We start from the raw sequence: 14,092 nt of genomic DNA, 5'->3' as shown, positions 1-14,092 counted from the left end.
TCCAGAGGTTAAATCCCGCTCTGGATTTTGCAATGTGAATCGTCCCGCGTGCAAGAGGCCACATGCTCACGGAAAAACTATGTTGTGTAAATTGACCTATGGTGCAGATTGTAACTTCGCTTCATGTCAACTTATGTTGTTTCAGCATGAATTTCATCTCTTCAAATGAGGGTTGAAATTCATGTCCTTTCATGCGGATGTTCACACAGATTTGCTATGTGTGGAACTAGCCTTAGGCTACCTACACATGACAAAGCGTGATATCGGGACGTGAAACTTGGCTCGCTTATGTGCGATTTACCTGTTTTTTTCTTTAAAACCGTCTCCCATCACTTCAGGTAAAGTAATAATCAGCAATGGAAAACCTCACATTACCTGCCGTGCGATGTGTTATCCTGTCCCATTGAAAACAATAGGAGATGCGTTCTGAGAAACGCGCAAAGAGAGCATACTGCGAGGTCTTTTAAATTAATTTTTCCCCGCACCACAATGCAGTACAGAAAAAAAGGAGAAAAATGCTCATGTATATGACGGGAGGATCAGAAGGACGTGTTCATCGACTACAGCAAGGCATTTGACTGTGTGAAACATGACAAGCTTTGGAAGTGTCTGAAGCAAATGGGCGTCCCAGAACATATTGAACAGCTTATAAGGTCGCTTCACAACAACCAAGAAGCAACAGTCAGGACCGCTTATGGAAACACGGATTGGTTCGGAATCAAGAAAGGCGTACGACAAGGCTGCATTCTATCACCAGTCCTTCTCAATCTGTACGCAGAAACGATCATGAGGTGATGCAATTTGGACAAATTAGAAATAGGAGTCAAAATCAGTGGCAGAAATGTCACCAACCTCCGATATGCAGATGACACCACCCTGCTTGTGGAAAGTGAAAGGGACCTGGAATACCTCATCCAACGAGTGCAAAAGGAAAGCGAACGCATGGGACTGTACCTCAACAGCAAGAGAACGAAAGTCATGACCGCGGTAGGCAACTGTACAGTGAACATAAACATCAACAGCGAAGAAGTCGAGTTGGTCCACGATTTAATCTTTGCTGGATCCAAAATCGATTGCAACAACCAATCTGGACATGAGATCAAGCGACGGATTACACTTGGCAGGATTGCAATGCAAGGAACGGAAAAGATCTGGAAAAGCAAGAATATTGGCATTGCAACAAAATCCAGACTGGTCAATGCAATCGTCTTTCCCATAACGGCATATGGTTGCGAAACTTGGACGTTCAGGAAAACAGACAGAAGAAAAATTGATGTGTTTGAACTCCAGTGCTGGAGGAGAATGCTACGGATACCTTGGACTGTGAGGACAACGAACAGGGTAGTGTTAGATCATGCCAAACTGAAAATATCACTGGAGGGCAAAATCATTAAACAGCAGCTCTCTTTTTTGGCCACGTGATGAGCGCAAACTCACGGGAAACAATATTGATGCTGGGCAAAGTCAATGGAAAGAGAAGATCAGGACGACAAAGAACAAGATGGCTGGATACAATCAAGGCACCACAAACATGTCAATCACGGAACTGGGAGAAGCTGTGAAAGACAGGAATACATGGAAAACATTGATCCACAGAGTGACCGAAGGTCGGATGCAACTGAATGGATAATCATCATCATATGACTCCATTCATAAGACTATGGCTCTTATTTGTGTGTCTTGCAATGTGCAAATCTTGCACAATTTGAAAGCGGCCTATTGATAAATCCCTCATGCAATAAATGTATATGATTTTCCCCTCTGGCTGCTGTCAGTGATTATTTCCTATTTGTTTTCCTGAGGTGGTCCTGGCATCATTCCCCGAAAGAAACACCTTCATGGCCATTAAGATCGTCAATAAAACAAGGAGTGAACAGCACATCTTAATGAGAGAGCAGCGGATACTCCTGAAGGCCCAAGACTGCCCCTTCATCTGTCACCTGTATGCCGCACAGCAGTCTGCAGACCGAGTCTACTTTATCACAGAGTATCTGCTTGGAGGAAGCCTAGGAGCAATGATTAAAATGTGCGGCAGCTTGGACATCAACCATGTGAGGTGAGTAAATGACTAATCAGGGGTTGGGGGGGGACTGAGGGTGACATGACAGATATAGAAGAGTGGAGGGTGTACAGGCTGCCATAAACAGCGCCTCTTCTCTTCTGGTGGTGACACTATGATGGTGACATGATGTCAGGGGACGGATTCCATATCATTGATACTACACTCTTCTTTCAGATTCTACACAGCGGAGATAGCATGTGGCCTCCAGTTCCTGCACCAACGCTACATCGTCCATCGGTAAGCAGAACTTGTCCACATTTCTCTTTTTCCTTGCAATTGGTTCCAGACTTTCCTATAATCCTGAATTAGGACTGGTACATATCTAAGACCACTGTGTCGCTGAACAGATTAACATCTCTCTATTTTCATTGCAGTGACATAAAGCCAGACAACATCATGCTGGACAGATCTGGACACATCCGCCTGATTGACCTGGGGCTGGCCCAAGACGGCGTCACCTCATCTAACAAGATCAGTGGAGTGACGGGCACACTTCAATTCATGGCCCCAGAGGTGCTTCTTGAAGAGGACTATGACACTGCAGTCGACTGGTGGAGCCTGGGGATTGTCGTATCCTGGATGGCGGCAGGACAGTCCCCTTTCTATCATGGCTCCATCAGGAGAAAGGTCATCAAAGCCATCACCAGAAAGGAGCCAAAATTTCCACCTTGGCTTGATGCTGATGTGAAGCATCTTCTGGAAAGACTGCTACGCAAGAAGCCTGAGGAGAGGCTGGGTGTTTACAGAAACATCCGAGGTCACCGTTTCTTCGACACCATAGATTGGGAGGTGCTGGAACTGAAGAGATCACGGCCGCTATTCAAACCATTCAAGGAAATTCTGGAAAATCGTAACATGCTATGGCTGGAGGATAAGACACCCCTTCACCCCATGGACGGATTCTCGTACACTTCACCAAGCTGGACCCGGTAAGATCTTCCTCCTCTAGGGATGATGTTCTTCAGGCAGACCTCTGTGTTCATCATCATTGTTCCTCTTGTATCAGACAGCAAAGGAGGTCATATAATAACCCTGCTTCATGTCACCATGCCTGGTCCGCAGTCTTTTCCCTCCTCAGCTACATTATTATTTCTTCTGTAATAACTATGTCTCTGCTTCTTCTTAGGATGTTGAGAAGAATCCGATTGTGAAGGAAGCCACAACCATCTGGTAAGTTATATCTGTACACCTACACATACATATCTGTACAACTATACATACCTATACACACAGGACACCTACCATTCATACACTGCAACAGAACAGCCGGGCTTGCGCCAAATGATTTGACTTTTTATGCCAGAATCTAGCATAAAATGTTCTGTAATTTTCCCCCTTTGAGTCATCCCCTTCTGAAATTTTGATATATCTGGTTGACAAGCAATATGGCCTCCATTATGGCTTCCACAATCACAAAACTGCTAATAACTCATAGTAAAGACACAGTTGCAGAAAATAACTTTTTTGTAAATCAGATACAAATCAGATCCTGATAGAAATTGTCATGTTACAGTAGTTTACTTGTTTGTATCCACAACTAGTAAAACTAACAATTCTCTCTCTTATGTCTTGTAGGCTTAGCCTGCAACAACTGCCTCCTAAACCCGCGACTTTGCTGCTGTAGAAGAGCTCGGCTTACCAACAACAACCTCTCTCCACCATCTGTATCCTGCGTGCTACCATCAGCTACCCTGAACCTTGACCTCCTTCGGCTAACATCAGATATCATCCTCTCCTGAAGACCTACTACACCACCAGGAGCAGCCTGTGTTTGATTAGTAGCTGGTGAGTTCAGGAAAAATAGCCTGAGTGGCTATTATCCCTGAACTCCTGGTTAATAGTAAGACCTCGGCACAGGCCGGGTAAGTAGCCCACACCACACCAGATTAGACACAAATGTAGATACAAACACATACATAGACACGAGTATGCACACACAGATAGGTCAGATGTCGGCTTTGATCCTGGGACTTACTCTGATCGCCATATTTGGGGTCAGGAAGGAATTTTTCCAACTTGAGGACAATTGGCTCATACCTCAAGGTGGTTTTGCCTTCCTCTGGATCAACTCACAGCCTTAAAGGGGTTGTCTCGCAAAATCAAGTGGGGTTAAGCACTTCTGTATGGCCATATTAATGCACTTTGTAATATACATCATGCATTAAATATGAGCCATACAGAAGTTATTCACTTCCCCACTCCGTTGCTGGCGTCCCCGTCTCCATGGCTCCATCTAATTTCAGCGTCTAATCGCCCGATTAGACGTGCTTGCGCAGAAGGGTCTTCTGCCTTCGGCTCGGCCTGGCACGAGCGGCGTTCTGGCTCCACCCCCTTCTACGTGTCATCGCGTAGCTCCGCCCCGTCACGTGTGCCGATTCCAGCCAATCAGGAGGCTGGAATCGGCACACGTGATGGGGCGGAGCTACGCGATGATGCGTAGAAGGGGCGGAGCCAGAATGCCGCTCGTGCCCGGACCGACTAGAAGGGAGAAGACCCTTCTGCGCAAGCGCGTCTAATCGGACGATTAGATGCTGAAATTAGACGGAGCCATGGAGACGGGGATGCCAGTAACGGAGAGGGTAAGTGAATAACTTCTGTATGGCTCATATTTAATGCACAATGTATATTACAAAGTGCATTAATATGGCCATACAGAAGTGCTTAACCCCACTTGATTTCGCGAGACAACCCCTTTAAATAGGGTTAGGATTTATTTATAAGGAATAAGCCACATAAATAACATAATATAAACATAAAAAATAATCAAAAACTTTAGCTGATATCACATACACTAGGGAGGTGAGCTGCTGGTGTTTGATCCTGAGATTTATTCTGGTCGCCATATTTTGGATCAGGAAGGAATTTTTCCCCCTTGAAACAGGATGATTGGCTCTTTCCTCAAGGGGGTTTTCGCCTTCCTCTGGATCAACACAGTCTATAAATAGGTTTAGTTTAATACACTTTATATTTCACACAAACAAATGGTAATAGATTAATAAAACAATAATATATTTTAAAAAGTCAGATAGGTGTAGATGTTGGCTTTGATCCTGGGACTTGCTCTGATCGCCATATTTGGGGTCAGGAAGGAATTTTTCCCCTTTCTTCAAGGATAATTGGCTTTTTCCTAAAAGGGTTTTCGCCTTCCTCTGGATCAACTCAGCCTCAAAATTCCCCATAATAAAATCTATCATTTCCTACAACTAGAAATAAAATGTTCTTTTTCCATAAATCTTTGTGTGTGTCTTTATTTCCATTGAATGTCTTACATAATGTTCTTCGCATGCCACTGGGGATTGTATATGCAAGAACCATAGTGGTGGGTGGGGGCCCATGTAGTTACGCCCCTACCTTCTACCTACCTTCCCAGAAATTCCAGAGCCAATACTGAGAACTTATTACTGTCAGAGATCCAAAAGGTCTCAACTAACTTATCAGATCAAATCTGAGAGCTTATCTGCAAAGGATATTGCAGCAAATGTATGGGACCCAATACCCCGAAAGTATAAACCTAGGAGATTGCCCAACCATCTAGTTCCCTCAGATGCAATACACTGGACCAAGATGGTTTAAGATAGAAGATCTATTTGTAATTTCTAAAGCCAGAGCAATGTTTGGGCTCACTTCACAGAACCTGTTCGCTTAAGGCTAGGGTCATAGACGGGAGCAGCTTTCAGCCAGAGGACCTAACATATAGTGTAGTCACCTGATCTAATCAACCCCTATGCTGGAGTGCTTGTGAGGATCAGGTTAATTAATGGCCATTAATACTTTATTATCTTCGTTTGCATGTAAAAGGACCTCCCTGAGTTGTTTGCAGAGCCCAGTGTGTGTTTCAAACACATGCCCAGCTGTGTAAACAGCTGCACAGACTCCATTGTTCTCCTTGTGGCTGCCAAGGCATTCCATTGTTCTCCTCAAGGGTAGTGTAAACATGCTCATCTATTGCAAGATGAGTGAAATACTTTCAAATGGAATGTATTTGATCAGTCTTTCAGTGGCTAAACGATGGATTTTAAGTGAATCAATCGTTCAAACGAAAAGTGCATGATACCCGTAGTTACATGTAACGATTACCTCTCGTTTTCGGCCATTTGGACGACTTTTAAGCAATAATCATTGTGTGTAAAAGGGCCTTTAGTTTTCTTATTACAAAGGTTTATAGCCCCTGTACACTACTGTGCACATCCGTCAAGTATGGTATATATGGAAATATGCTTCCTACAAGCTGTAACCTAGACATGTGCATGAGCACCTAAGGCAACCAGGGAGTTTAGGTTGGCAAAGAGTTTTTTTCCTCTGCATTTGAGTTTTTAGGAAGACCTGTTAAAAGGCCTCAGTTACCGGAGCCAGGGCTCTGTTACACAGGACGACTGTCATCCAAGTGATGATCATTCATATTCTCTTACACAGGAACGATCATCGATCAGTAATGGAGGCAGAGCGGATTGATGATCATTCTGGCCCGCCCCCGCCTCCATTCACAATAAGCAGGCAGTTATTCATGAATGAAGGAATGCATGTTTACACAGGAAGATCATTGTTGTTCAGTTTATGCATTCAAAAAACTTAACATGTGATAAGAGAATGAATTATCGTTTGTTGTTGAGTCGGTGCATGCATTTACAGTAAATGATAGTCGTTCAGATTCTTATTGGATCGCAGGAATCTGAACGACTTATCAGCCCATCATAGACTACAACATGCATATAAACAACAACAGGCGCCAAAATACTCACCGATGTACTACAACACCCAGACAGAAGGAAATATATAATAAGTTAGTACATGTGAGGTATTGGGTTGTATTTTGTCCAGAATATGTAAGCCCACAAGCCCATGTCACCATCTGAGTCCCTACACTAACAAGGCAACTAAAACCCCAAAAAGGGAACATACCCAACACCTCAGTGAAGTGTTGCTGATTCCCATTGATCATGGCTTGAAAATAAAGCCATCTAAATGTCATCTACTGCAGACTAAAGTGCGCTATCTCAGACACATTGTCAGTGCCGAGAGGTTATACCCAGATCCTAATAGGGTGAGTGTGGTAAAGAATTGGCCTACTCCTAAAAGCTTAAAAGATGTCAGGAGCTTCCTAGGGTTTGTGGGGTATTACAGACGCTTCATCCCCAAATGTGCGCAGATTGAACCTACATTACAAGAAATTTTCAGCCAATAGAGATTTTTAGTAGGCCCATCGCTACAAACTGGGAAGAGGAGCAAGAGCAGGCCTTCCAAGTCATAAAAGAGAAGCTAAGTACTCCCCCCTTTCTTGCTTATTCTGATTATATGCTCCCATTTAATCTCCACACAGACGCCAGCTTTAAGGGCCTAGGCACAGTGCTTAGCCAGGTGCAAGAGGGAAAAGAAAGGGTAGCCGCTTATGACAGACGCTCACTAAAGGGTGCTGAAAGGAATGATCAAAATTTTAGCTCCTTCAAATTGGAACTTCTTGAGCTAATCTGGCCTGTAACTGAAAAGTTCAAGGATTACCTTGTTGCTGCCACCTTTACAGCATACACGGATAACAACCCAGTTACCCATCTGAACTCTGCTAAACCAGGGGCATTGGAACAAAGTTCGTTATCCCGCCTAGCCAACTTCACTTTCCAGGTCAAATACCGCACAGGGAAGAGCAATACAAATGCTGATGCTCTCTCTCTCGATTACCGACTGAGTTAGACAATTTTCCTGAAGAGGACACATGGGAAGATGTCGAGAGGCCGGGTTTCACTTTACCGCAAGCCCACCAGAATTGCCAAACCATCTTCTCTAGTCAGTGATTGGCTGTAGCAGTCACATGTCCTGGTCAGCTGCAACCAGGAACTACAGAGTGGTTGTCAAGTAATTTTAAATTATGGGAAAACCCCTTTAAATAAACTAATATCCAAATAGACGAGAGAAGCTCAAACATCTTTCAAGCAGTCATATTAAAGGTGTATTAACACATGGTGGATCCTATTCCCCCGCATGAATGGATAGACGGTCAAGCATGCGTGCTGCCATTCCATTGATCTCTATGGGACTGCCAAAGAGAAGCAGAATACAGAGCTTGGCTATCTCTGGCAGTCCATAGAGATAAATGGAGCTGAAGTTGGACCCTAAGGCCTCATGTCCACAGGGAAAATCCGTCCCGCCGCGGATTCTTCATGCAGAATCCCGCAGCGGGTCCCTCCTTTCCTGCGGATTAGTCACCCATGAATAGTGGATTACAATATTTGCTCCCAGGAAGCCCATGGCTGACCAAACCTCCAAAAGACTTGAAAGTGACCTGCAGCTGCCATGGCCGCTCTATAGTTCTTAAGTTTTACTTGTTCCTCAGTCAAGGATTCCTCAACTAAGTAGGTTCCAGTCCGGGGTGGTTCCATCTTATAACCCATGTGATGAATACAGCGCTGATTCTTGATATAAACGATACCAGCAGTAATTTCTTTGTTGCTGTTGTGTCAGTGAACAAAGGCACGCTTCTGGTGTTCCTGGGTAGAGTTAATGTTGGTACTGACAGTTAAACTGAGCTTTTTATGAATGGTTGTCAGTGTATCCAGCACATCAGGGTTAGCATCATCTGAGAGTGGTATGGGGTCCACAGAGTCATCTTCTGAGGATTTGAGGTCCATAAGAAGCTTGGCCTTCTGCCCATACATAACCTCAAATGGAGTGCACTTGGTTGAGGCATGCACAGATTTGCGATAGGCCAATGGAACACCAGGGATGAACTGGTCTCAATTGTTTTTTTGGTCATTGACAAGACTGCTAAAAGATTCTTTGAGTGTTTGATTGTCACGTTCCCGCTGGCCATTTGTTTGTGGGTGGTAGGCAGATGATATGCAGTGATCTGTTTGAAAATGCGCCATCAGATTGTCGATGATCAACTTCACAAACTCTCGCTAATCAGAGTGTCTATACTGGATGTCTGAGCATGTTAAGATAAAAAGATAAGATACACTAAATTAAATTATTTTGGCACTGTGCAAATATACTCAGTTTGTGACAGTTTTATCACAAAAGATAGCAAATATTTGGCATGTCTTCATAACAAATTTACTGTTAAAATCAAGTCATAGTTCACAACACCGCTGATACACATTAGATGGGTATATTCTGGCCTTAAGGGGTATAGTTTGGCCCAGGCTATTTTACACTCCCGGATATTTGTTTAGGACAGTTTATTCCCCAGGTATACTCTGGCCTGGGCCAAACTATACCCAGATTCAATCTGGGCCAGGGTTGATTTGACATGTTACACCGGTATGTTTGGCCAGAGAGTTCTAGTTTGGTTTCATCTATCCATAGAACATTTTTCCCAGAAGGATTGTGGTTTGTCTATGTACATTTTTACAAAGTTCAGATGCTCTTTTTCACGACTTTCAGTGGTATTCCCCTTGCTCCTTGGCGATTGCCCATAGAGTCCTGTTTTGTTTAGTGTGCAGCATATCGGAGAGGTTCAGACTTCAGATATTTCCAGTCCTGTCTTCAGCTCCTTGGATGTTGTACGCTGTTTCTTTGCCACATTTTGAAACAAATTTTGTAGGGTTCTCTCCTCAATTTTCTTCTATCCACCACGTTCTGGAAGGTTTGTGACTGTTCCATGAGTAGCAAACATCTTTTGAACTGTTGAAGCTCGGATGCCAAGGTGCTTGGAGTTCTTGTACCCTTTAGACTACTTGTGCTTGGTGATAATATTTCTGGTCTGCTCAGACAGCTCTCTTGTCTTTGCCATTGTGAAGAAGGAACAGAGAATAAAACTGGTCTTTTTAAGCATCAAAGCCACCATTCATAAGTGAATTGAAGTCATGTGAGCACGGACAAGTTGGGGACAGGTGAGTTTAATTTCTAATTAATCACGGGTTCGTCTGATTTTGTCTTTTGTACCATTAATCATGTTTGTCACATTCGCCCCGAACATAATGCACACCACACCCAGGACGAACGCAAACAGAAGGCTGGTCATTATGTTACATCCGTGCACGACGTGGGAACAACGACCTACATGGATGCAACCCAAACAAGGGCTGGAGGGAAATTGGAAAGGGTATGCACACGAACAGACACTGAAACAAACCAGAATGTGCATACACGCTGAATACCATAAGAAAGTGACCTGCGAGTGGGACTAGCAAGCAGACATCTAACAATGACTAACAAACACCAAAAGACTTGCCTAGAATACCAACACGCATAAGCAGATGAAATAGCTAAAGTACATATGAGGTATTGATTTATATTTTGACCTAAGCTCACGAGCTCACAACAAGGGTCCTCGTTGTCTCATGAGTCCCCACTCTAGCAAGACAAATTAGCCAGACGAATCCTGTCTACAAGCTGGAACCCATGGCCCTGGCTCGCCCTAGGTGGTATACAACATATACGCTGAACAGAATACAATTCAAATGCACAAACAAATCAAGGGACATCCACCCTAAACAGGTAGTTGATCACACTAAGTGTCAGGTCACCTACACAGACACTGAACACGTCACTGTTTACACCAACAAACAGGGAATCCCACCAGGAACCTCATGCAAGCAAGCAAGACCACAGCACAACATGCATGACTCTAAACACCAGGGTTCTGGGAGGGAATATAGAAAATAGCAAAAGGAATAAATTACCAGCACCTGCTTGCAAGAGGGGCTGGTATTTCTGTGCAGCAGACCGGTGGTGATTGGCTGGCTGCAGCAATACTCACTCAGCCAGCTCAATAATCCCACACCTGTAGAAGTGTGTGCCTAGAAACCCATAGAACAACAGGTCCCAGGAGCACAACGTGACAGTTCTGGAATTGTTTTTAATTTTGTATCCCTTTTCTTGGGAAGTTTTTATTTTGTTTAATTTTTGTCTTGTGCTTTTTTATATACACTAATTGTCAAAAATAAAATAAGCACCTAGAAGGAGTTGTCGGAATAAAATGGAATTTTCTCTGTGTGATAGTAATGTTGATATAAGTAAGTGTATACTATATCAGAGCAAAACACTACCCTGCTGTACCACCTCTAGCTTGGATACAAGATGTGATACAGGCAGGCATGGAGGCTGTAGTACCGTATTGTGCCACCTCTAGCTTGGATACAAGATGTAATAAGGGCAGGCATGGAGGCTCTAGTACCCTGTTGTACTGCCTCCATCTGGGATGTAAGATGTGATACAGACTGGCATGGAGGCTCTAGTACCCTGTTGAGATGCTTCTAGCTTGGATACAAGATAGAATACGAGAATACGGGTGAGCATGGAGGCTCTAGTACCATGGTGTACCACTCTAGCTTGGATAGAAGATGTGATACGGACAGGCACAGAAGCTCTAGCACCCTGTTATACCACTTTCAGCTTGGATACAAGATGTGATATAGGCTAGCATTGAGGCTATAGTACCCTGCTGTACCACCTCTAGCTTGGATGCAGGATGTGATACGGGTGGGCATGGAGGCTCTAGTACCCTGCTGTACCACCTCTAGCTTGGATGTAGGATGTGATACAGCCAAGCATGGAGGCAAACAGGTTCTGTTTGTTATCCTGCGGCATATCGGGCCACATTTTCTGTAATTGAGCCTCTAGATCATGCAAACTCTTAGGCTGTCAAAGTTGGCATCCCAGATGGTTCCATGCATGTTCTATTGACAATAAATCTGGCGACTGGGCAGCCTCAAAAGTGTGACAATGTTGTGTAGGTATTCCTATGACCCCCCTGTGTGTGCACCCGAGCATTATCCTGATGCCTCTTGGATGCTGCCATGAGAGGCAACACATGTGGCTGCAGGATGTCCTGAACATATTGCTGAACTGTCAGTGTCTTTCGTACCACTACTAGGAGGGACCGACTGTTGTATGCGATGGCCCCCGAGACCATCACACTAGCAGTAAGGGCAGTGTGCCGCTCCACAGCAAAGGCAGGACTGAAGCCCTCACCCCGAGGTCTCCAGAAACAAACACGGCTGTTGTCATTGCCCAAACTAAACCTGGATTGAGTACTCCGTAGTAGTCCAGTTTCGTTATTCACAACACCACTGCACAAAGGCGATAGTGCAATGGTGTCAAAAGCGGTACATGTATTGTGTACCGTGAGACCAAATGTTCTTCAGCCAAGTGCCTGGAAATGGTTCTGACAGACACAGGGGTGTAACAATGGTGTCACCTGTCTATGGTTTATGGGCAATGAAACAGTTGGAGGTGCTCATGCTTGTCGAGCTATCAGACGATCCTCTCTACTGGTGGTCTGTTGAGGGCGTCCTGAGCTCAGGTGCCTTATGTCGGCCCTCACACATCCACTGGTCCTAACACCTCATAACAGTCTGGTCAGAATGGCCCAGGTGGTGAACAATTCATCAATACGACAATCCAGCTTCTCACATCCCAATAATGCGCCCCTCTCAGACTCTGATAACAGGGTGAAATCTCTTCTCTATTGTAGAGGCGTCTAGTGGTCAACAAGCTCTATACAACCAGAAGAAGGGGTCACTACACACATGGAGCCTCTGAGAGCCTTTTATAGGCCAAGGCAGGAATCACTTTTAGGGCCTCAGGTGACGAGACCGTTCATCTAATCACACTACTCATCATTTGTATATCTGCCTGAGATGGAACTGCATGTCGAACTTTATAGCAAAACAACAACTTCTTCCAGGTGCTTGAGTTATTTTGACAGAGTGTATATTCAAGCAGCTTCATTAAACACTTTATTACAGGAGATATTTTACATGATATATCATTTTACTTGGTGTTAAGGATATAATTAGAGATGAGCGAGCGTAGTCGTCCAAGCTTAATGCTTGTTCGAGTATTAGGGTGTTCGAGATGCTCGTTACTCGAGACGAGCACCACGCGATGTTCGAGTTACTTTCACTTTCATCTCTGAGACATTAGCGCGCTTTTCTGGCCAATAGAAAGACATGGAAGGCATTACAACTTCCTCCTGTGACGTTCCAGCCCTATACCACCCCTCTGCAGTGAGTGGCTGGGGAGATCAGGTGACACCCGAGTATTAAAATCTGCCCCGCCCGCGGCTCACCACAGATGCATGGTGACAGAGATCAGGGAAAGTGCTGTCTTGCTGTAGCTGCGATAGGGAGAGTGTTAGGTGTTATTTTAGTCTTCAAGAACCCCAACAGTCCTTCTTAGGGCCACATCTGACCATGTGCAGTACTGTTGAGGCTGCTTTTAGCAGTGTTGCACAATTTTTTTTTTTTGTATATCGGGCGTGCAGACCATTGCGTCCTCAGTCTGCAGTCATTGTACAGAGTATAGGGGCAGTACTGGTGAGGCAGGGAAAGAGGGAAAGGTGAAAGAGATATACTGTCTATACAGGCAGTGGGCTTTTTCAAAAAAATTGGGGAAAAATACTATCTTTGGGCTGCCTGTGACAGTCTTCAGTGTACTGCATGTCTGCTGGGGGTAGTAGTCCTAATTAATACGCAGCTAAGCGTTACAGCAGGCGTGCGCAAAATTGTTTCCTGGCTCTGCTGTGCCAGTTACATCACCGCCGTCATAGCGCCAGAGGGAAAGAGTATACAATATATATGCTGCATACAGTATCTGTCTGGTGTTTCAGCTCACCATTTAAACAAATTGAAGCAAAATACTTAAGGCGTACCACTGCCCTTTGGCGACTTGACTGCTTCTGCGCTGTGAATTCCACTAGCTCAGTCCTACGCACCTATGTCTCACTACAGGCGTGCGCAAAATTGTTTCCTGGCTCTGCTGTGCGTTCTGTAAGCGAAGTCAGCCTCCAACCACAGGCCAATAAGCAGCACATTTAATTACAGCGTTCTGTTTCTGCTCTACTCCTAATACACCATGCTGAGGGGTAGGGGTAGGCCTAGAGGACGTGGACGCTGGCGAGGACGCGGAGGCCCAAGTCAGGATGTGGGCACAGGCCGAGCTCCTGATCCAGGTGTATCGCGGCCGACTGCTGCGGGATTAGGAGAGAGGCAAGTTTCAGGGGTCCCCAGATTCATCTCACAATTAATGGGTCCACGCGGTAGACCTTTATTAGAAAATGAGCAGTGTGAGCAGGTCCTGTCGTGGATGGCAGAA

The 14,092-nt window shown here is 44.7% G+C and overlaps 1 protein-coding gene across 1 annotated transcript; it reads left to right on the top strand.

Annotated features, from left to right (window-relative positions):
• Positions 1-1,204: 1,204 nt before the first annotated feature.
• On the top strand, positions 1,205-4,097 carry LOC136619848 (protein kinase C delta type-like). The gene is made up of 5 exons (XM_066594583.1): positions 1,205-2,056; positions 2,237-2,299; positions 2,437-2,991; positions 3,189-3,232; positions 3,638-4,097. The coding sequence occupies exons 1-4, from the start codon at positions 1,839-1,841 to the stop codon at positions 3,211-3,213; spliced, it is 861 nt and encodes a 286-aa protein (XP_066450680.1). The 5' UTR covers positions 1,205-1,838; the 3' UTR covers positions 3,214-3,232; positions 3,638-4,097.
• Positions 4,098-14,092: the final 9,995 nt, after the last annotated feature.

This window comes from Eleutherodactylus coqui, chromosome 3 (genome assembly GCF_035609145.1).
Source record: "Eleutherodactylus coqui strain aEleCoq1 chromosome 3, aEleCoq1.hap1, whole genome shotgun sequence".
Lineage (NCBI taxonomy): Eukaryota > Metazoa > Chordata > Amphibia > Anura > Eleutherodactylidae > Eleutherodactylus > Eleutherodactylus coqui.
This window is presented reverse-complemented; position numbering and strand designations above follow the sequence as displayed.

Coding starts and splice junctions, on each gene's coding strand:
- LOC136619848 (XM_066594583.1), top strand. CDS start 1,839: ATGGCCATTAAGATCGTCAATAAAACAAGGAGTGAACAGCACATCTTA. Junction 2,057..2,236: donor TTGGACATCAACCATGTGAG/GTGAGTAAATGA, acceptor CTCTTCTTTCAG/ATTCTACACAGCGGAGATAG. Junction 2,992..3,188: donor ACTTCACCAAGCTGGACCCG/GTAAGATCTTCC, acceptor GCTTCTTCTTAG/GATGTTGAGAAGAATCCGAT.